The sequence below is a fragment of the Cricetulus griseus genome, chromosome 4, assembly GCF_003668045.3.
Source record: "Cricetulus griseus strain 17A/GY chromosome 4, alternate assembly CriGri-PICRH-1.0, whole genome shotgun sequence".
Classification (NCBI taxonomy): domain Eukaryota; kingdom Metazoa; phylum Chordata; class Mammalia; order Rodentia; family Cricetidae; genus Cricetulus; species Cricetulus griseus.
This window is the reverse complement of record NC_048597.1, coordinates 223750235-223773763: the sequence shown is the minus strand read 5'-3', so window position 1 is coordinate 223773763 and position 23529 is coordinate 223750235. Positions and strand designations below refer to the sequence as shown.

General features: G+C 42.2%; 1 protein-coding gene across 9 annotated transcripts in view; it reads left to right on the top strand.

The window, feature by feature from the left end:
- Rbms3 (RNA binding motif single stranded interacting protein 3) overlaps positions 1-23529 on the top strand; it is a 680800-nt gene that overhangs the window by 550426 nt on the left and 106845 nt on the right. For all 9 annotated transcript variants that reach the window (XR_004769778.1, XM_027415326.2, XM_027415321.2 and 6 more), the window contains exons 8-9: positions 8278-8324; positions 22422-22518. Coding sequence is in view for 8 of the 9 variants with exons in the window: in XM_027415326.2 (XP_027271127.1) it covers positions 8278-8324; positions 22422-22518 (144 nt within the window). In the remaining variant the exon portion in view is untranslated. The remainder of the gene's footprint in view (positions 1-8277; positions 8325-22421; positions 22519-23529) is intronic.

Here is a 23529-nt window from a genome sequence, read left to right as displayed (position 1 = left end):
TCCTCTCTGGTACTCTTCTTCATAATTTCCTGCCACTTTTAGGCTAAGCAGAAAGGTTCTAGAGTTTAAGTCCTGAGTACCATGACTTCTGAAATGAGACACAACTCCCGGCATGCTCTGAGTCCATCAGCATGCTTCTTCCCATGAGATTGTGACAGCTAGTGGTACATGTCCATTGTTAGAGACGGCACAGGAGATCAGATGACCAGAGTATGGCTTAGTGGCAAATGCCTGAATAGCTAAGGCATCGTAGACTGTGGCTATGTTGTAGCTTGTGTTAACATCACATAGCCACAGGTCTACCGAGAGCCACTTCTACTCGTTGTATGCACATATGTGTTTCTCTCTCTCTCTCTGTTTTTCTCTCTCTCTCTATTTAAATACATGTAAAAATACTGTTTACTTTTTTAAATGATAGAAATAAAATCCATTGCCAATATAATGCTGTTGTAAACTTTTTACTTCTGATATAAAGTATATCAAAAACTAGAAATTAATGTATTTTATGTTTGCCCCACATCACACAAGATTTTAGTAAGATTGCACTCCAAATCACAAATCATTACTTAACACTGAAATATTAGATGTTTATAAGGGTGTTGGCCAATTCTTTTCCCTTGAAGGTCATATAATCATAAAATCACAGGCTGGCAGAGAGGAAGAGGACTCAGAGGGAAAAGTTGAAAGAAAGGAAAATAAAACTAAACCATTGCTACAAACCATGAAAAAGACTGAGGACTGTTGAAAAATGACAAATTGTGTAACTCATATTTTAGAAGAGATAGGAGATGGATTATTAACTGACTTGTTCTGCATATAAAGAGAAGGTAAAATTAATATCCTAAGTCCTTCTGGGTTGGGTGGGATGGCTCAGCAAGCAAAAGTGCTTTCCTCCAAGCCTGGTGACATGACTTGGATCCTGTAGCTCACAGACAGCCTCTGTGGTCCTCCTTCTTCATCGGGATGTCAGCTTGTCGTGAGCTGGGAGGGAGCTGAAGTGGGGAGCAGACAAGGTTCACATGGCTGTGGATATGGAGGAGGCAGCCCTCCAGGAGATGGCTCCAGTGAATCAGCTCAACTGTTTTCCAGAGTATAGGAAATACATAGGTTTGGGAAGCCTGGGGTTTATCCCTAATTTGCATGAGGTTGCATCATCCTGTCATAAGGCTTCATTTGTGTTAGCACAGTCCTATAGCAAAGCTCCTAGTACAAGTCTTGGTTACCATATGTGTAGCAGTGGGAAGGCTTCCAGCAGGAATCTGTGCCAAGGGTCACAGTAGAGATAAATAAGGCAGCCAAGCTTAGAGACAGATTTTAGATAAGGTCAGCACTCTAGGCCTTGAAAATTCTCCAGATAAGGGCAGGTAGAGAACAGGAAGTCTGACTAGGGAGGGAGTCCCTCATGTTACTGAGCTTTGGAGCAAGCTGCCAGGCCATGATAGACTGCAACATCTAACCATCAAAGTGCCCCCCCCCAACAATCTTTGGCTATATAGCAAGTTCAAGACCAGTCTGAACTAAGTGAGAGCCTACCTCAAAAAATGAGTAACAACAATAACACTACCTTAGGGCTTAAGAGATGGTGTTTGCTATTCTTGCAGAGGACTTGAGAGTGGTTCCCAGGACCCATGTTAGGTGGTTCACAACTTCCTGTAAACCCAGCTCATCTGACACCTCTTCTGGCCTCCATAAAATTCATGTACACATACTCACTGACATGTAGACATACATACATACACATGAATAAAAAAAGCATTAAAAATAACAACAACAACAAAAACACTGCCTGTCTTTAGCTCAAATATAAAGCAAGAGTCCAAGTACTATTATAAATGAAAATCTCTTGACCAAATACTAGAAGAATCTGACCCGGCATTTCTGCTCTTAGGAGCACCTATTGAATCTTCAGCTAGCTCAGTGTTTATAATGTTTTAAAACGCATAACTGGCGAATGTCAAGAATCCACTTCATCCTTGTGACTTTGCTGTTGAGCATAAACTAGTATGTTGGTTAATGTTTTCCCCTCCCATTAACTTAGCACATATTGTCCCTATAAACACCAAATTATGGTACAATGTGTCAGCATTGCCCTTATTTGAAGACTATTTTAAAGTTAATTGCTAGTGGCCATGGGTTTAAAGACAATGACAGATTTGCACTCTTACTCAACAAGTTCAAGGAGCATGAACACAGCTTTAATTTTGTTCCACTAATGTTGTGAGTCTCAGAGTGACCAGTTAGTTCAGAGTTAAAGACCACTAAACTTGTGACCCAATGCCATTATTAACACACCTTAAAAAAATCTTTAACAGTGAATTCATTCTCAACTACATATAAGGAGAAAGCTACTGATTCACCCCACTGGAAAACAATTCAAACCACAATGATATGGAAAATACTGATTTTCAACAGCACACAGAACTATCTAGGTGGAAAGGCAAGCCTGTCACCAACAAGCCACATGAAACCTAAAGAGAAAGAGGCTTACTTATACTTAGGGACAGAATGGTTTTTGTTTGTTTGTTTTTTGTTTTTTTTGTTTTTTTGAGGTTCTTGGAAACATTTGGCTATCACTAATGACTACCAGTGTGACCCTGTGGTTTCTTCTTTGAGGCACTGTCATCAGTGAAGAACACCAGACACAGCTCAACACAGAGCATCTCCCAGCCATCGGCTAGATGTGCTCAGGATAGTGCTGTGGTCCTGAAGCTTTGCTCAGCCCCTTGTCAGCATCCTTCTCACTCAACATGAAAAAACTTACATTTTAGAAAGGACGCTGCCCTGAAGTGTTGAAGTGCTATCCTTATGAACCACTAGAAACAAACACACTTCCACGAGAAACTGGATCATGATTCCAATGAAATCACATGTTAAAGAATTTTCTGGAAACCTTAGTAATACTGATTAGACTTGGGATATCTTAAACCGTTTTTTACAGACATAGAGACGTTATTTAAATCATTTACCACTAACTCCTTCATGTCTGTCACAAAGTGTTTGACACACACTGTTCAAGTAGAAAAGAATTAAGATCTGTCTCCTGATCCTGCCAGGTTCTGCCAGGAGTCTTCTAAACCTTGAACTGAAGGCAAGTCTTTGCCTGTGTGACCTGGGAAGCAGCAGCTAGCTGTGAGCTCACACGCCTGCTTTGGTGAGTTGGGTCTGCTAGCTGGCCCTCCGGATGTGGCTTTATCTACTGTATATGCTGCATCTGAGATTCAGGGAGCAGGCTGAAGGGGTATCCCTTCTGATTAAAAGAAAAAAAAAAAAAAAGAACTCAATAACTTGGCTTCTTGGCACTAACATGTTTTTACTTGATCAAGCACCCTTCCTGAAGCTCTGAGCCCAGTGTTGAGCTGTGATGACTCAAGATAGCAATTAAGAATTTTAAGTCCCCATGATATGGTAATTTTGCATCAAATATAATTTATGTGTCCAGTTCTCTGCCTAACCCGTATTGTCAAGGGAAAAAGTGGGGAAAGTCTTATGTTCTTGGAGAAGGGTTAGGTGTGCCCAGCCTAGAAGTGACTTGAGACAAGGAATATTACAGCACACCTCTCCAGGAAGAAAGGCTGAAGACTGGTCTACATGTTCCCTGACTGAATCTAACAAGGAGGCCATGATAGCTGAGTGCAGCACCAATCAGCTGAGATAGTTTTGGAATTACTGGCATGATAGCTGAGTGCAGCACCAATCAACTGGGATAGTTTTGGAATTACTGGCATGCCCTGGCAACCCTAGCTTGTCACAGGCCTTGTGGTCACTCCCATTAATGGCTTAGCATCTGTAGCTTCCAAGCTCCAGGCAGCATCAAACTAAATCTGGAACCTAGAAGGATCCAGCTCAGTCTCCCAGACACCTTCTCTTTGTTAGCATCCTAGGCTGCTCACCAGTCACATCCTCTGAATTTTATATTTTCCATGCTTGGACACTGTGTCACAGTAGTTTTGATGGTTCATTTGCTACATCAATGACTGCCAAACATCATTGGTTAAAGATGAACTATTGTATTATTTTAAATACCACTAGAAAGAGAGAAAAGTGACTTGACAAACTATGAAATGCCAGCAATTATTAGGGGAATCCTAATTTCACAGATATTAAGATGTGAGGAAAACAAACCTTGTCTTAGAATGTGTAAAATTCAAACCTTTAGATGTCGATTAAAAACAAACTCCCTGTGTTGGCTACTTTGCTCATTGTTGTGACTAAATTCCTGCCAAAAATGCAACTTTAGGGAAGACAGGGTCATTTTAAATCATAGTCTAAAGCAATACAGAACAGGAACTGGAGAGATGGTCTGGCAGGCCAAGAGCACTGGCTAGGAGCACAAGTCCTCTTGCAGAGTACCTGGGTTTGATCCACGGCCACATTGGCAACTCCAGTTCCAGAGGATATGATGTGTCTTTTGACCTTTGTGTTCACTGCCTGTACAGGATACACTTATATCCATGGGACAGGTAAAACACTTGTACACATAAAGTTAATATATATTATGTAATATATATGATTATATTTTAAGTGTGTATGTATGTAGATATGTCTAAGAAGAAAGAGCACCCTTTTTTCCTGTTTCTTATTAACAACCAAGCTCAGACATTCTCAGCTTAGACATTCTCAGCTTTCCAACCTGCGATCTCTTGGCATCTGTTTTATCTTGTCCTTCCATGTTGCTATATAAGGCCAACATCTTCTGGCAGGAACGTTTATAGAAGAAGCCAAGAAGCAGAAATTTGGGAATGACATCACACCAAAACAACAGCTTTATGGCTCTTCTTGGTTTGATCCAGTCAGTCATAAAGAACTCACTTCTCTTGGCTCTCTGGCTGCCTTTGCTATTTTGAAAGCGATAAATCTGCAATAATGCTTTCTCCCAATTCCTGACAGTCCTCTTGGAGGAGTCCAGGTGATGCTTAGCAGAAGGACCTCCACCAGGAGAAGGGCTCGCTGGATTCCCTCTTCCTCTCAGTCCTTCAGAGCCAAAACCACAACTCAGCTCAGGCAGGGTACTGACTCCTGTACCATGCTGAAAGATGTCCACAGGGGTGCTCTTTGTTTCCCCAGGTCTGCTAGCAGCCCAGGACTTTACAAAGTCAGCTGAACATAGTCTACCTCAGATTTCTCAAAGGAAAGTTTTGCTAATAAAATCAGAGCTCCAAAGGATGCACTTAGGGTTCATTTGAAAACCTAAGTTTAAGTGAGGTGCAAATCCAGAATTCCCTTGAAGTCTCTGATTTGCTCCCTAAGTTCTTGAACATGCATTTATCTAACCTACAATTTGGGATTTTCTAAAGTGGTGTATGTGGGATACATTTCCAAAGTTTAAATCCAGTCACAGCAGCCAAGAAATTCTCAGGATTACTTTCTGCACAGTGCAAGGGACACACTGTGTCAAGTTAAACCTGGGAAAGAGGAAGGAAACAGTTCTGCTAGCCACCTATGTGTCACAGGGTCTCTCTTCTCAGACAAGAATGAGTGTTTCTGTCCAGTGGTTCACTCTGAAGCAGAAATGCCTGCTCCTAATGTGATTCAATGCACGCTCTATAATTGTCACCTGTTGATATAACCCCATCAAATCACTTAGCTATGAATAGCCAATATCCAGCTCCTAAGTCCATCTTCTGGCCTATTTCAATAAATCTCCCAATTTAATAAAAATAAAGTTACTTTCACTTCTTGCCTGGTGGTGTATGCCTGAGGCAGGAGGATCACAAGTTTTGGGCCAGCTTGAACATCTTAACAAAACTCAGACAGCAATAATCCGCTATCCAATAAAGAGTTTGTTCTTTCCTAAAATATTTATCACTCATAGATTTTTGTACCTTGGAGTCCTAGACATGTCTTATTGTAGCTGAAATACTAAAGCAATGCTTAGCTGTTGTTAAAAAGAGATATAAGTACCCAATTTTGTTTAAAATAAGTTATTTGTGCCACTAATACACAAATCATGTGAAATGGAAACATGGAGGACTCTTGTGAACATAAGAAGCCCCCTTTGAAAAGAGACAGCAGGACTAAACATCACTTTTTTATGACCATTTCATTTTGTTCCACGATATTTTACGTTATTTTTTTCCCCTGTGACTCTGGAGTTTGTCAACATGCCATCATATTTGGTGATTACACAATGGTGATTTCATGCCTCTGGCTTTGTCTAAAGGGGCTAGACAGAGCAGCAAAATCAATTTCTTCCCCATCTTTGTGGGAAGAGACAAAGGGAAATTGAATGCAGAGTCTGCATTAAGAGCATATTAGCATCCTAACTCGGCAATCCGTCACGCTCAAGGTGAGCCCCAGGTGCAGACAAGTACTTTCTCTGCGCTGTGACACCCAGCCAACACTTCGGTTAAAAACAAAATCCCTTGCCTGACATTGTTACCCACCCTGTTCCAAAGACCGTCTCTTCTATGGACGTCCTCACAGGCAGAACTATTCTAGGAAAGATTCTGGAGTAGGTGGGGGCAGCTTCACTGGATTCTGACCCCTCCCTCACCCGTCACTCCTGCCCAGCAACTCACTGTTCCAGGTGTATTCTTCTAACTGCCATGTAGCGGGGTAAGGGAAATTGTTTGTCCCTTTAATTAATGCTTCAATGTGTGCCCATCATATAGGATGCCTTCCCCTGCTGCCTATAGCTTAGGGTGCTTGGGAAACTTCCGCTGTGGAGATCCCCCGGGCATCTCTGCTGATTTGTAACAGACATCTCAACTGTTTTGCAAACTTCATGCCAGATTATGAACTCTCTCCCATCATGCTCCTTCTGATCATCCACGGTGTCATGCTGTAGTTCCTCACTCCCATCTAAATAGCAACATGAAATGGATCATTTGCAGAAATTATATGAGAAATGCCAGCTTGGAGGCAGCAGGCAGCACTGTATGTCAAAGCCCGTGTAACACGACACTGTGCCTTTCGGTTATGTGTTAACAATCCAAAGAATCTGATGGTGAAACTGGCTTAAATCCTGTGAAAAAGGGAAAAACTCAAACACAAGGCTCTTTTGTTTCTATAATTTTTTAATGTTTTTCTTCTTCTGCTTTCAGAATCCTGGATGCTCATTCACTTACATTTCCTATCTCTTTATTTTCAAGAAATTATGAATTCATAGGAAGTTATAAAAATTTTTCGGGAGTTCCTATATATACCCAGTTCCCCCAGTGGTTATGAATTTTATAATTATGGCAGGCCATCAAAGAGAGAAAATTCATACTGATAGGATTCAGTTAGTAATTTTTAAAAAAAACAGACATATCACCCTAAAGGTAACCTGAACTATTTAATTTCCTCTCCACATTTTGTTTCTATTTACAAGTGGTAGCCATACAGAGGTTCCTGGAATACCCAAGGCTGTCTGTCTATACCAAGTTTGTGTGTCTACACAGCACAGAGACAGGCTCTCTCCCTCCCTGGGAAAGAAGGCTCTCCCACCCCAGGAGAGATGGTACCCAGACTTCATTGGAGCCCCAAGTCAATCTTGTAACTGAAGAGCTGCAGGGATTCCATGTCAAAAGGTGTGGATGCAAGGGCTCAGGTTTCAGAGTTCAAGAGAGACACTGAGATGGACTGTCTTTTGGACTAAGGGATGCTATAATGACATAATTAGACAGCTGCATGACAAGGTTCTGAGCCAGATGGGAGGGTCCCTACTTACAGTTATCAGGGCAGAGTGCTATACCATGTAATTGATTAGTAGCCCATAGGCACGTTGCCTCTGATTTCCATGTAGCAGGGTAAGTGGGGAGATTTTGGTGTCCATTATACAGGATGTACCCCCAAGTGCCTCCCAATAGCTTGGGGTACTTGGTAAACTTCCCTATGGAAGACAGAATTGCAGATTCATGAACAGTCTCAGGATTGTGCCTGCCTTTGCTTTTATAGCAGCCAGTAGCCAGTAGCCCTTAGCCCAGTGCTAACAATACGTTTGTGAATTTGAGCCAGCCATTGACCTCAACAAGCTTCGGAGTATTCATGGATGGAACAGAGCAAAGATTGCTTCTGCCTACTTCAGGGAGTTAAGGGTCAAAGTCTTGATGGAGGGAGAGACAAAGAAGGCTGTAGAGTGGCCACAATGAAGTTTATTTGCCCTTTTGAAACTACTGCCAACTATAGATAGAAACGTAGCATTTTGTTTTTTGGAGGTAGCCTTATACTAAAAAACAGACTAAGACTGCCTCTCCATTAGCCACATGGCCTAGCATTTTCAAAAAAGAAATATGAATGTTTTGGCACTATAATAAAAATGTTGAGAATTTTTTTTCTATCCCCCCCCCCATGCAGGCTGGTATGGCTCTGACCTATGATCCCACAGCCGCCCTACAGAATGGGTAAGTAAACCCCATTTTCTCTGTCTTTATTGTTTTTCTAAATAGTCTCTGGGCTCTGAGTCTCTACCAAAGAAAAATGCCCAGATATGGTTTCCTTTTGTGTATGGCCTGTTAGCCAAGCATTTCCTTCCATTGTCTGTTTCTTCTGAGAAGTGCGTGTGGTGGCTGTTTCCACAGTTCTGAGGTTCCCCTTAGCTCATCTCTTCCAGTCCTCTTGTACCTCAAAACTGCTACGAGAGGAAGACCCAGGTGTGGGGGGAACATCAGTAGCCTTTGTAAGGGACAGTCACCTGTGTCTCCAGGACCTTTGTTGCCCAGCTGTGTCCTTAGAGGTCAACCTAAGTGATGCCCAGTGTTTCTGCAGTGGAGTTAGGGTCATGGTCACACTTGTTCAAGACATTGTGTCTTCTCTCTTCATTTTAATATGTGTCTGGACATGTGTAGCCCCTTATTTAGTGTCAAATCATTGCCTCCCAAATCCAAGACTGGTAAACCTCATGACATGGCCTCTCTAACACTGCTCTGAGTAACTCCAATTTGGTTGGAATTATGAATTTTTTTGTTGTCTTCTAGTTCCCATTGATTGACTTTAGCTGACTTGCCATTGGCCCTGAGTATTGCTAGTTGTCTATTTTCATACCATGATTAGAATGTGGACAGTGACCTGGACCTGTTTGATTTTTGGTTATGGAGTTCATACTGTTAGAAATAGAAAGCATATAATGATTTTATAGTTAATTGTACATGAGTAGTTTAATCACAGTTGTGATTGCTATTTACATCAATAAATACTGTGTAGGGCCACATAGGAGTGGAATTTAGATGTTCTATCAGCTTACTCAGAAACTGTTAAATATATAGCTTCAAAATTATAGGTATCAGCCACATGATGACAAGGTTATTATTCCAAGATGGCATTAATACTAATTTCAAAGTACCATGTTCTCTCTGACTTTCCCTCTTGCTCAGTTGTTTGAAAAGCTGTTGTAGAGTGTTGGATTCTTGAATATAGCCCAGATCTTACACCTGACAGCAAAAGTGGTTTGTTTCATACAATAATGCTGTGCCATTTGAGTGAGAGTGCTTGTTCCCATTGTTCAAATAAGACATCATTAGGTCTGGCAGAGGTGGAGATGAGAAACAAACACCACATTTAGGAGACCCTTAAATCTCCTCAAGTCTATCTTAGGCAGAAAAAACACAGCATTGCCAGGGATGGTGGCACACACCTTTAATCCCAGCACTCAGGAGGCAGAGGCAGGCAGATCTTTGAGTTAAATGCCAGTCTGGTCTACAAAGCAAGATTCAGGACAGCTGGGGCTACACAGAGAAATGCTATACTGTCTTGAAAATCCAAAAGGGAGGAGGAGAAGAAGCAGGAAGACGAAGGAAGGAAGGAAGGAAGGAAGGAAGGAAGGAAGGAAGGAAGGAAGGAAGGAAGGAAAGGAAAGAAGGAAGGAAGGAAGGAAGGAAAGAAGGAAGGAAGGAAGGAAGAAGGCAGACAACACCGTAGCTACAGAGGGATTTGACATGGCATTTGGGGGGTGGTGTCTTAGCTCATTATTGGGTTAAGGTCTCTTTATTTCCAAGCACAACCGGGTGTTACACAGGCCAGAGCTAGGTTAAGAACCCAGCCAGCGCAGCCAGAACAAAGAGAGCGCGGTCCCCCCGTGCAGTTCTTTAAGAAGCCCCTCTTACGTCATGCCGGCTTTCCTTCACCCCGCCCTTATGGGCGAGTCCCCAGGTCCACCTGGTACCTGCCCCAGGACTATTGGGCGGGGCTAGGGTTACTCCCTACAGCTCATTAACAACAGAATCAGGGAGATGTTTTCTGAGAACATGGGCTTCCCAAGCAGAGTGGTTTGCAGAGGCGACCACCAACTGTTTTACAAGAGTAGACATTTCTCATGGAGGAACTGTACAGGTGAAGAAAGTTATGCTGGAGCGAATTTGAAAGTTTAAAATTTGTCTTTTCATTATGGCATAACATAAATAATGAAGAAGTCCTTGAAGCAGGAAGATCTTGTAAGTGGAAGAAAGCACTGAAGAGAGATTAAAATAGCATAAGGCTAGGGAGAGAATTCAGTCAGTAAAATGTTTGCCATGTTAGCATAAACCTTAGTTCAAGTACCAAAACCACTATTAAGAAAAAGCTGGGCACAGTGGCGTGTAACCGTAACCTCAGTGCTGGGGAAGTAGAGATGGATAGGTCTCCAGGGCTCGGTGGCCAGCCAGCCTAGCTTGCATGACTATTTCTATATCAGTGAGAGACCATGTTGTAAAAAGTAAGCGGATAGCCAGACGTTGGTGGCACATGCCTTTAATCCCAGCACTCGGGAGGCAGAGGCAGGCAGATCTCTGTGAGTTTGAGGCCAGCCTGGTCTCCAGAGTGAGTTCCAGGATAGGCTCCAAAGCTACACAGAGAAACCCTGTCTAGAAAAACCAAAAAAAAAAAGAAAAAAAAGAAAAAAAAAAAGTAAGTGGATAATATCCTGAGAAATGACACTTGAGTTAACCTCTGATCCTCACATGTACACTCAAGCAAGCAATTCCCACACATGTGTGCATCAGCACTCAAAAAATGTACACACACACACACACACACACACACACACACACACTGAATATTAAAAGAGCCAAGTAGAAAGGCATGAGTGTGTTTTTGATACATACAAGAAAGAGGGAAACAGGAATGGACTATCTGAAGGAACTGTCCATCTACAGTTCCATGTGAGTCCCCCACTGAGAACTGGCAGCATGGTGAAAAGCCAGGTCCTACATTCCCTATGCTGCTGGTCTCTGTTGTACTGACAGAAACAGATGAGATCCATGCAGTCAGCCCAGAGCCTTCGCTGAAACCCTCCTCTCTCACTTGTTTTGATCTTTCCTTTTGGAGTTTGGTGTCATACTGTCCCTTCCCTCCGCTGGGTCTCGAGCATTTTGCACTCTTCTGAAAAAGTCTTTATATTCTACATCCAAGTTCATGGCCAGCTGTGGCCTCTGTCATTCATGTTTTTGGCTGCGGCTTCTTAGATGTTATTATCAAGTATTGTCTTATCTCCTCACTAGGAAGACAAACTGAGTGTTTCTTGTATCTTGAGTCAAGAATGGAATTTAGGGGGCCAGAAGATAGCTCATACGGTAAAAAATCTTTCTGTGAAAACCTGATGACCCAAGCCTGTTGATCTGATTTCAGTCCCTGGAACATATGTAAAAAGTCGTGACCCGTGTATACAGCCAGATGCAAGAGTGTGCTTATGTAATGGCGACATTTCGCTGAGAGATGGGAAGTGGAGATGAGAGAAAAAGCTCACAACCCGTGGCCAGCTAGCCTGGAATGTTCAGGGTTACAGCAGACCAAGAAGGCCCTGTCTCAATACAGTGAAAGGTGATAACCAGCTCCAGACAGTAGTCATCTGACCTACACACTCATGCACATTCACGAACAAACACAGTCTCACATACACACTCATACACTCACTCATATACTCACACACACATACATACACACAGGCAGGTGCACACACTCACTTATACACACAAAATCACATATACGCATTCCCTCACACTCACACACACACAGTCACTCGCACACACATTCACTAACACACACAGCATAGGCAGGCACATACACACTCATCACTCACGCACACACTCACACGTGCACACATACACACAGCACAAGCAGACACACATATACATATTCACATACATATATGGAAATGGCTGTTCTGCCAGTGGTTTATTATTAGGGAGTTACCATAAAGGCAAACTCTTAAAAACTAATCTATCTGAAGAAGTCAAATAATAAGATTATTTTGCTACAATCTTCATATTTATTCAATTCCACTCCTAACATAAAATTCCTTTCTTCTTGTAAATAACACAACAATGTACAGTCTAATACATTCCACTGTGTGATTATGTGTATGAGTGATTGTGTGTGTGCACCTGCCTGAGTGTATTTACATGTGAGTGTGTGTGTGTATGTGTGTGTGTGTACCCAGGATGTGCACAGGAATGCAGTGCCCACAGAGTCCAGAAGAAGGAACTGATCCTCAAGAGCTGGAGTTTCAGGCGTTGTGAGCCACTGGAGATGATACAGGCAACTCAGCCCAGGACCTTTGCAGGAACAACAAACATTCTTAACTGTTCAGACATTTCTTCAGCCCAGTATTCACTTTTACATGTACAAACTATTAAGAGAGTAGCACACAAAGGGCAGGATTTTTTTTTCTCTGGGAACATCCAGTGGTGTTTTAGGAAATAAGTGAGGAAGGTGAATTTAAATTTTACCATTTACCTCATTGTATATATATTTTTCAAAGATGAAAATCGATTTCATTGGCTTATACAGGAGAGTCACTCTGTTCTGAGAGGGACTGAGAACTCTGTGATGCTCCAGCCTGAGCTGTTCTCTTGCCAAGGCTTCCACGTTGTAGTATCCTCTGGTGTCTAATAACCATACAGTAAGCCATCGGCTTTCCAGAGTATACTATGAGCCTGGGTTCTTGTGTTTTTCTCATTGCTGGTACCAAATTCCTGCAAAGAAGGAGCTTAAAAGGGCCCATTCTGTTTTGGCTCATGGTTTGAAGGGATATGGCAGTGGGAGGGTGATCAGAGTGGCTTTTGGCTGTGGTGGCAAGAGAATGCCAGTGCTTTGTCACATCCGGTCAAATCAGGAAGCAAGGAATAGTCTGGAAGCAGAAATGGACTAAAAACACACTATCTACTTCCTGAAGCCCCTTCCTGGATTCAGGGTCCTCCTCTGAAAACATGAGCATCAGCTGGGAGAATGCATGTTCACCTCCATGGGCCTGGCGGGGCATGCGGATTTCATATTCAAGCCACAACAGTAGCTGCAACTGAGAGAAGAATTAAGTACTCTGGACATGATGGGGCTGTTACAGTCATGAGCTCACAACAGCTGTGGTGGCCTGTACAAGACCAAGGGGCCTTCTGCATTGTGTCAAGCCAGTCAACAGTCTAGCGTGAGGAAGGAGAGGCTGATGAGGCCACACCCCTAGCTGAGGACTGTTGATGATTCCTTCCTGCTGGGGGAGGGAGGCAGTTTCCTTCAAAGATGTAGTCCCTGGTGTGTTGCCCTTGTCCTGCTGTATGGCCCTACAAGCAGGCAAACATGCACGAAACACTAGGACTCCTCAGTAAGCTAGGAAAACAAAAATAATGGATAGTATGAAAAAGAAGAGGGCATGAAATCGCAAAGGGGTTTGGAGGAGTTGGAACAGAAGAGTTGGGGAGTGGATGTGATCTTAGATGTGTCACCAGGTAATAAAACAATCAAATGAGTAGAGTTCCATAACAGCCATGCTCACGCTGCATTGTGAAATTAGAGCCAAGACTTTGTTTAGCTTACGTGTTAATCGGTGTAACTCTACCAGAGTAAGACTTGCCGTTGGCGTTTAGTCCCTGGGAAATGCCAATTCCATCTGTCTGAATCCATCTAAGTTTCCAAATTAAAATTAGTTCAGTGTCACTCTTACATGAGTTAGAGGTTAGTGGTCAAAGTCATGACTGAAAAGGAAAACCTGAATAATTGCATTTTTACCACAGATCAGGTTTGGCAAAACAAAAATATCCATTCTTTTCTGCTCACACAACAGGGCTCTACTAGTATTCGGGTTTTTGTTGTTTGTTTGTTTTGTTTTGTTTATTGTTTTTTGTTTTTTAATGTCGCCCGTTGGTTTTATTTCTTCCCAGCAATCCACTATGAAATCCCATCACTTTCAAATATGAGTGGGCCAGATGGGGAACGAGCCTCCCCACATTGCCAACCACATCTCTCCAATGCCTTCCCCCATGGAAAGCTGCATAAAGCCTCTCAGAGGGTTTTATTGGAGCGAGATGTATTCTTGTGGGAGGTGAGAAAGGGAATGTCTCCTGTGGCATTCTTTGCCAGCTGTTTTAGGCATTTGATATTAAGTGATACAGAAGCCTATCTTATTACTCTGAGAGAGAAATGGATGGGAAAGCCATGTTGGTGTAACAGTAAAAATGACCGAGAACTTATTAATCTCATCCTGTTGTATTACCCTGAGGATCGTATTCATAGTTCCAACTCTAACAATATTGCCTGTGGACATGAAACACGAGCTCTTACTGTTTATTTTGGTGTGCAAATAGGATTTTGTATGTTTTCTTTATGGTAAAAACATTCCACCCTGGGGTTATTGATATGTCCATGTTATTTTTATTGCGGGTGAAATGAGATTTTACAGTATTACTGCTGACTGAAAAATCCCCCTGAGATGGCCTTTCTTTAGGCAAACTGATATCCCATTAGTGACCCTATACCCTCATTTTTCCAGGCTTAGGAAGCATGTTTGCCTTTCCTGCCTTTAAAGCCAGAAAATTCAGGAACTCCTTGCATTTCTTAAAAGCTCACATCTGGGGCTGGTCCTAAGTTTGGCTCCCCATAACCCACAGGAGCAGGATGCTATAGTGTGAGTCTGTAATTGCAGCACTCCTACAGTAAGATGGGAAGTGGGGACAAGAGAATCCCTGAGGTTCAGGGATGGGCTAGCCTGGTGTAAGCAGCAGTGAAATAAGAGACATTGTCTCAAAAGCAAAGTGGGAAGTGAGGCCCAGCATCTTAGGCTGTCCTCTGACTCCACACACGAGTCGGGTACTCAAGTGCACATCATATACAGAGATCAACAGATTTTCAAAGGGTAACTGAGCTACAGAGCACTACAGAGTCTAGTTAGGTAATCACCTAGCCCTCCGTCATTTGGTGTTTAGTTCATGTGAAACCGCATCCACATGCCCACACCAGGGTTCTCATGTTAACATTATTAACATGTCAAGCAAGATGAGTTTGGGTAGCATTTTCCCATATGCATTGCAGAATGATTTGTGGGATCCCAATCTTTCCAGATGTCAGTAGCATCAGGTTGTCTCCAGACATTGTCAAAGGAAGAAAGAACTGCCTCAACTCAGAACTGCTCAGTTAAATATGTGAAGAAGGCTTCCATGTAATGTGAATAGTGTCCCAAATACATATGTGTATGTATATACATATGCTTGTGTGTGTGGATGCATGTATGTATGCATGGTTCAGGAGCAATGGCTCAGTGGCTAAGAGCCCTATATGCTCTTCTAGTGACCTGAGTTCAGGTCTCAGCACCCACATGACTGCTCAAAACCATCTGTGACTCCAGTTACAAGGGAACTGATGCCCTCTTCTGGACTTTTAGTCACTGCACACTTTGGCACACGTACATTGATAAAGGCAAACAGTCATACACATAAAAAGCAAAAAATCTGAAAAAATCACTAAAAAAGTAAAAAATAAACCTCTTAAGATAGCAAACTATTTTGGGTTGAACAATTTGCCTAGCCATCCGTTCTCACAGTCTTGTATGTAACATCACTCTCATGCTATTACATACAGATAAAGTATTACCAGATGAATACCACAAAGGCACATGCGTGGAGTGCCTCTAATTTTGTTAGGATGTCTACAAGTTGGGTTGATTTTCTACTAGCTGCTCCCTGTTACATAACACATCCACTTGAAGCATTTATTTGGATTTGTTTAAATAGATGCCATGTGAAAGATCTGGGCTTTGTTTCTGTGTTTTGTATACAAATTGTGTTTGGGGTTGTCCATACGTGTGTGTGTGTGTGTGTGTGTGTGTGTGTGTGTGTGTGCATGTGTGTGTTTGCATGTGTGTGTGCATGTGTGTGTGCATATTTGTGTCAGTGTATGTGTGCATGTGTGTGTGTATGTGTGTGTGCAGCTGTGTGTGGATGTATGTGTGCATGTGTGCATGTGTGAGTGCATGTGTGTGTGTGTGTGTGTGTGTGCACTTGTACTCCTGTGCATGCACATTTGAGTGTATGTGAATGCTGTGTCTCTATGTGATTTGATGTATGTATGTGCATGTGTATGTGTGTATATGGTGTGTGTGTGCATTCATGTTTAGGACAGAATTTAATCTCAGATATCAATCCCCAGAAGACAGACACTCACCACAGTTTTGGAGACAGGGTCTCTCACTTTCAAGAATTTCACCAAGTAAGCTGTCTGTTCAGTGAGCCTTGGCCCTCTTCCTGTCTCCACCTCCCCAGTGTTAGGATTAAAAGGTCATGCTACCACACTTGGCTTTTCATAAGTGCATTCTAGGAATTAAACCCATGCCTCATGTTTCCTGGCTGAGCTATCTTCTCAGTCAGACAGTGTTTGTAAAGCATGTCTTATAGACAAGTGGCAGAGGCTCGAACACACTGCGGTCCTTCCTTTAGAGTCAGTATTTTTCTTTTGGGTGCAGCCCTCCTAAGCCCCAACTACCACAGCAGCCTCACCTGGCATAGCCTAAACTGGGGGTTTTAGTAAATTCAACTGGTTCCTCTTTGGGTGTGAAAAGAGAGCATGGACAGCAGGATGGCAGAATTGGGAGATTATATGTGCTTTGTCCACTCTTCCCAGTGTGTTGTCTGTTCTAAGTGACTCTGACGTGAATGGCAGTTTCAGAACATGCTGGGAAGAATGAAATGTCATTCTTGTTTGATGGATGGGATTAGAGCAGCTAGAAAGAAAACACATTAAAATTTCCCCCATGGGTTCCTCTTGTGAGTGTCCGTTTACTTGGTTGGTTTCTTTATATTTCTGTTCTCTGCATTCCCTGAAGAATTTCTTTGGAAACTCTGTCAATCCAATTTTTATTGCTTTCATTTTTAATACTCCAATTGGAACATTTTACAAAATAAACCGTCCTTACTAAAACACATCGCATGTTTTATCTGTCAGTTTAAGAAGCTGAGAGTGGGCTGTGCCACAAGTTACATCATCGTATGCTACATGAGACAGACATTTTGTGGAGTGTCCCTGGGTACCTGTCATGTCCTTAGCAGCCTAGGGAAAGTCTCTCTGCCTACTGCCTTATAAACAAAATTTGTCAAAACCCTAAAAGGGATTATTAAAAACTAACTACATCTTTCACAGAAAGGGACTGCCATGTCTAGTTATGAATTCCCTTCATTCTTAGAAAGCAGACATTCCTTGAACTTCCCTTGAACATTTATCAGGATGTGGTATTGGGTTTCCCTTTTCTGGGCTCTCATCTCTAGCTTTCTATCTGCATCATGGATCCATCTTCCATGGTCCACATTCTAGCATTGACTTTGCATTCCTTCATTCCTATCAACAAACAGTTGCTCTATTACTGTAATGCCCCAGGCTCCCTCCTAGGCATCAAGGCCATTATCACCTGAATCCACACTGAACAAACATTCTAAAGAGAGATACAGTTAAGAAACAAGCTATATTTTCCAGCTGTGGTCCGATAGGCAAATCATTGTCTTAACTGTAATTGATCTGCTCACAAATTCCAAAGGCTTGAAGTTCAAAATCAAGGACATGATTTGCTTTCCATGAATGTGCCCCTTACTGGCTTTCTGGACACTACCATCCTTCCCTGCTAGGTGGTTATTCCCCCTGTGTCTGAAGGCATGGTGATGGAAGGATGGGCTCTTGGGTATCTGTTTTTAATTAAATTACAAATTCTGTCTAGTTATGACCTTTCACTCTTATTGCTTCTTCAGAGTTTCATCTTCAATACAGTCACACCAGAAGTCAAGATTTCAATGTATGAATTGCAGAGGTGGGATACACATTCAATGCATAGCAGAGATATGTAAAAGGAGTTTCTAAATTGGTCTAGATAATAAAATCAGGAAACAGATATAGAGGGAAATGCCGAGAGATCAGAGAGAAGGAGCAAGCCACAGCACACCTTACCTCCTAAGTGTCTCAGCAGAGAAGAAAGCAATTTCCTGTTTGTCCCTGCTTATATGGTGTTTCTGCCCAGCTATGTCACTTCCTACCTGTCTGTACAGACCTCCAGACCTCTATGGTTAGCTAGTGGCAAGCTCCATTTTCTGTCCCCCAGACAAGCTTTATTTGTGCAAGAAAGTTAGATAGCACCACAGAGATATTTTATGAGAAACTGCTGCTGCTTCTGTTATAGAGCAAAGAAAAGTAATAAAGGAGAGGGATTTAAAAAAAATGGGGCCAGAGATGGTAGTTGCTACATTAGCCACAAGTGCCGAACGAAGTGACAGTTGAGAGGGAAAAGAGGTGGGGCCAACTGTGTAGATGAACTTCAGACTGTCCTGGTCAGAGGAATTGGGAGCAACACGATCATGGGAGGAGAAAGTTCCAGAATCTCAGTTGTGGGAGCAATGAGTAGGAAAAGAAGTCAGAGAGGTTGGCAGTAACTGAATTGTCAAGCCAGTGACTGAATTCTTCTCTCATTGACAGTGGAAAGCCATTGAAGGCTGGTAGGCAAATGAGCATAAAGGTAAGGCACACTTTGAGAGACAAAATAAAGGAGTGTTTATTGAGTGATGCCTGTCATAGGTACACATAGTAAATGCTCAGTAAACTTTTTAAAGTGGAAAATAGGGGGCCAGAGAGGTGACTCGGTGGCTAAGAACACATGCTTCTCTTGCAGAGGACCTGGGTTGGTTCCCAGCACCCATGTCACATGGCCCCAAACCACCTCTAACCCCAGCTGCAAAGCTTCCTGTGACCTCCTCTGGCCTCTGTGAACACCTGCACATGCATGGTGCACATACACACAAGCAGGCACACACATATACACATAAATAAAATAAAAAGTCCAAAGATGAATGTTTTGTGTGAACTGAGAATGATGGCAGAGACCTGTAGTCCTACCACTTAGTCAGCTGAAGCAGGAGGGTTCACACGAGTTCAAGGCCAGTCTATTCTTCATGTTGAGATCCTGTCTCAAAAACAGGGTTTCCTTCATGCCATGTTGGTGTACACCTATAACTCCAGCACTCAGGAGACTGAGGCTGGTGGAACAGGAGTTCAAGACCAGCCTCAGTTACTTAATGAGTCAATGGCCAACTTTAGGTGACAGGAGACCCCATTTCCAAAAGCAATCCTCCAAAGCAAGGACAATTTGTTATAATTTTGAGTATATAAATATATACTTCTCTATATATGATCTATAGATTGAATCTGTAGTGAATAGACAGACAGACAGACAGACAGACAGACAGACAGACAGACAGACAGACAGACAGAAGTGTAATAGCATATTTGCTCTTTGGGGATATCTCTATGATTGTATCAAGCACACACAGTTCTGAACCCACAGCAGCCAGGGAATTGAGGAGCAGCACCTACTCCTAAATCCTCTCACAGTCCTTTGCAATCAGCCCCTTCTCTCAGGAGTCCACTATACCAGCTGCTGATGTAACTCTACCCCTATGATTTTGCCATTTTTCACATTGTGATATAAACTGATATAAACAGGTGTGTGCTTTGTAGTGTTTAGCGTCTTTGATGTAACGTAACTCCCTTGAGCCCTGTCGCTTGGACATTCCCACTGGCTGCAGCTGTCCTTCCTCATCCACAGATTTCTCATTTCTCTCTGGCCCCCTATTTTTCACTTTAAAAAGTTTACTGAGCATTTACATTTACAAGCTACATAAAAATGAATTTGAAAATAATGTACATATACATACAGACATCTTATTCTTGCATGTTGTTTTTGTTTTTCTCCCTTTGGGATCCAGCTCCCAAATACATAAATACATAAATACACAGAGATTTACTCTCACTTATGAATACCTGGCCTTAGCTTACTCCATGGCTGGTTGTGTGACTGTGACTGGCCCCTGGTGTCCTCCTCTCCTCCTGTTTTCATTGCATATCTCTCTCTCTCTCTCTCTCTCTCTCTCTCTCTCTCTCTCTCTCTCTCAAGCTTAGATTTCTTCTCCCATTTATTCTCTCTACATGTCACCCCTGCCTATCATTTCTCCTGCATAGCTATTTACCATTTGGCTCTTTATTATACCAATTAAGTGTTTTAGGCAGGCACAGCAACACAGCTTCATGGAGTTAAACAAATGCAACATAAAAGAATGCAGCACATCTTGTAACATTAAACAAATATTTCACAACACTTGCCCTTATCCTCCAGACAATGTAGTCTAACTTCTTATAGGACTGGTGCTTTGTATTAGATATTATAAATAATCTGGAGTTAATGTTTGGTAATCCAGGAGTATGTGCAGTGTAAAAACACTATACTGTTTCTTGTAAGAGAAGAGAGAATCTCTGTATTCAGTTATCCATGGCAAGGGTGGACTCTGTAATTAACCATTCATGGACAATAAGGGCAGTCATGTTTTCTTTTTCATTGCTTGGTAGTGTTCCATTGTATGGATGCACCCACTGTCTTCGTACAAATTTAATGACATCTGGTTGTTAGCAGCTTGATGCAAATGTGAATGAAAGTTCCGTCCATGTTTGCAGTAAGGGTTTTGTATAAACAACTCTTCCTTTATCTCACTGAGGAAGAGCAGGGTCCTGGGTCATAGAGTGTGTTTGTATTTATGCTTATAGAAACTGCCAAGCCTTTTTCCTAGACAGGTGTATCATTTTGGTATTCCCTCCATGGGGCCAAGTTTCACTTTCTCTGAATTCTTGTCAGAACTTACCTGCTGTGTCTTATGTTCTATGTTCTAGTAGGAGGGGTACCTCACAGTCCTTTAAAGGCATCACTATTAATTAGAAGAGCCAGTGAGCAGATATAAGAAGAATACATTATAGACTGGATTAGTTGTTTAGTTTTTTCCCATCTACACATTTTTTAAACCCTAAGTATATAGCCTTAAAAATCTTTGGTAGGGATTAGAAAGATGGCTCATCAGTGAAGAAAGTTCACTGCTCTTACAAAGGTCCTGAATTTGGCTCCCAGTACCCACATTGGAAGAACCATCTTTAATTCCAACTCCAGGAGCTTCAGCACCCTCTTCTGGCCTCCAAAAACACAAGCATTCACTCACAAGTGCACATACTCACACACATATGCACACAATGAAACGTAAAAAAAAAAAAAGTTTTTAAAATCCTTGGTAAAACGTAAATAAAATAAGTTTAATTTAGATAATTGTAAAATAAAACATCACTAATCCTTGCTTTGAATCATTCACTGCTTGAGTCCTGGCAACTGGGAATCTTAATTTTTCTGTACCCTGCAGAAGTATCATGAAATGCTTCCTTATAAAGAAACTCATGTGACTCTGTTTCCAAAGTGTCAGCGAATCCTAAGGGTTAATTAAAACTGTGTCCTGCTAACTAGAAATTGAACATCATGATTGACTTTTGTTACACAAAGGAGAACAGTCACTGCTTCATTCCTGATTTTTCCCAATTGATTGGAACACCAGTGCGATCATGTAACCTCCGTGACCTATCCTTGTTTGATCTGTGGGTGGCTGCTTTGACCTTTCATGTATAAAAATCTATGTGAGAAGAAACAGGTCTTAAAATGCTGTTGAAGAATTAGATCAGTAGACACCTGTTTGATGCAAAGACCTAGCCTGCCCATTGATGGATATCCCATTAGCTTTTGTGTGTAAGAATTTCTCTGTAGTGGATCTCTAGAAGGTTCTTCCCTTGGATTCCTGAGTTCCTATTGTCACCCAGTATCATTTTATAATTGTTTAGTGAGGGTTCCAGAAGGTTGAGAAAACTAATGGCCCGTCATAGTCTCCTGGAGCATGTCCCATGATCCTGTTGTCTATACTACTTCCTTGATGGGATCTGGAAAGTTCTTGATTCAATCCAGATTCAAATCATCCTCTTTATTCTCTTTCATGGAGAAAATATTCTCTGAGAAAGCATGGATGCTAGCACTAAATATCTAGAACCTTCTAGAAATGGATTCTTATTTCCTGAACAGATGCAATTGCTGTGATCGGTCACTAGCCATCCTTAGAAAGCATTGTACCTTCTTTATCCACTCTTCTTTCTCAGGGCTCTAGGATACTACCACCTTGTGTAAGGATTGAGACTTCTCTCTGCCTGTTAGTTACCAAGACAGTTGCATTCACTGTTGATTTTGTAAGATGTCTTAAAATTGTCCCTGTGTTGAGAGGATTCATCCCTGAGAGAGGAGTCAGATGTTGTAAACCTCCCAGATGATAGAAAAACAAGAATGGGGGCTTTCTTTCCCTGATGTGCTTAATAGAGCAGGATTATGGGCCAGGAATGCAGCAGCTTCATGAATCTCTTTTTTTGTTTTCTGTTCACAGATTTTATTCTTCACCGTACAGTCTCGCAACCAACCGCATGATCCCACAGACATCTATCACGCCATTCATTGCCGCCTCCCCTGTCTCCACATACCAGGTACGTCTGCTCACCTGTACCTTACTTGAGATCTTCCTTGACAGTAATATGCTTCTGAGAGCCCAAAAGGGCATGGTAGAATTTAAAGAAAAATTTGGGCCCACATAGTAGCTATGCCTTAATAAGATAATGCTCCTATTATTAGTGTAGGCTCCTTGGCTTCCCAGGGTGTATTTGCATCAGTTCACTGGGTAATCAAATCTCACAGGCTTTGCAGTCTTCCTGCCTGTGTCAGCGCAGCTCCTTCCATGCTGGAAAAACGATGCTGCCTGTTATCTGTTGTTTTCATTGCCCAAATTCCACAATGGGTCTTCTGTAATAGCACCTCTATAGAGATCCTGCACTCAAGGGTGGCCTGCCATTGTCATCTCATTTTTTGCCACAGTTGCCCTGGCAAAGGTGCCTAGATGGGACCACCCAATAGGGGAGATCATCAAAGTGGTGAAACATGTTTCTTCTTCCTGCTCTTCACCTCATTTCTTATTCCTAGAAAGATGAGACTTTGGGGTCCCATGTGTGGAAATTTGGGGGATGTGAGACTCACAGTGTGCCCTATACCAGGCATTGCAGCCAGTAGTTCCAAGTCCAAAGGTGGATGGAAAGAGTCACATGCCCACCACAAAGCCCACTGCTTGTCTTGTTCTTGTGATCTACCTACCGGCTGTGCCAGTCACTCCATCCTGTGTCTGCTGTTGCTCGTCACTCTTCTTCCAGTTCTCATCAGAAAATGCCTGTAAATGCTGCATATGGAGGGAATGTGAACTGGGCAAGAAGGAGAAAGCACAAATGTGTGGACCTGTGGTTCCTTTCTAGTAGACAAGATGCATGTGGGTGGGTATTTCAGAGTGGGCAGGAAGCTAATGCTGCTACTAATCCAGTGGCACTTCACTGGCTCAGTCCCTCCATGCATTTTCTGTTAGAGCATCAAATTGAAGTCTAAGTGCACTTTCCCTTAACCATGGATTCCCAAGAAGCACACCATTCCTTTTCCACACTCAAACTCTTAAAACA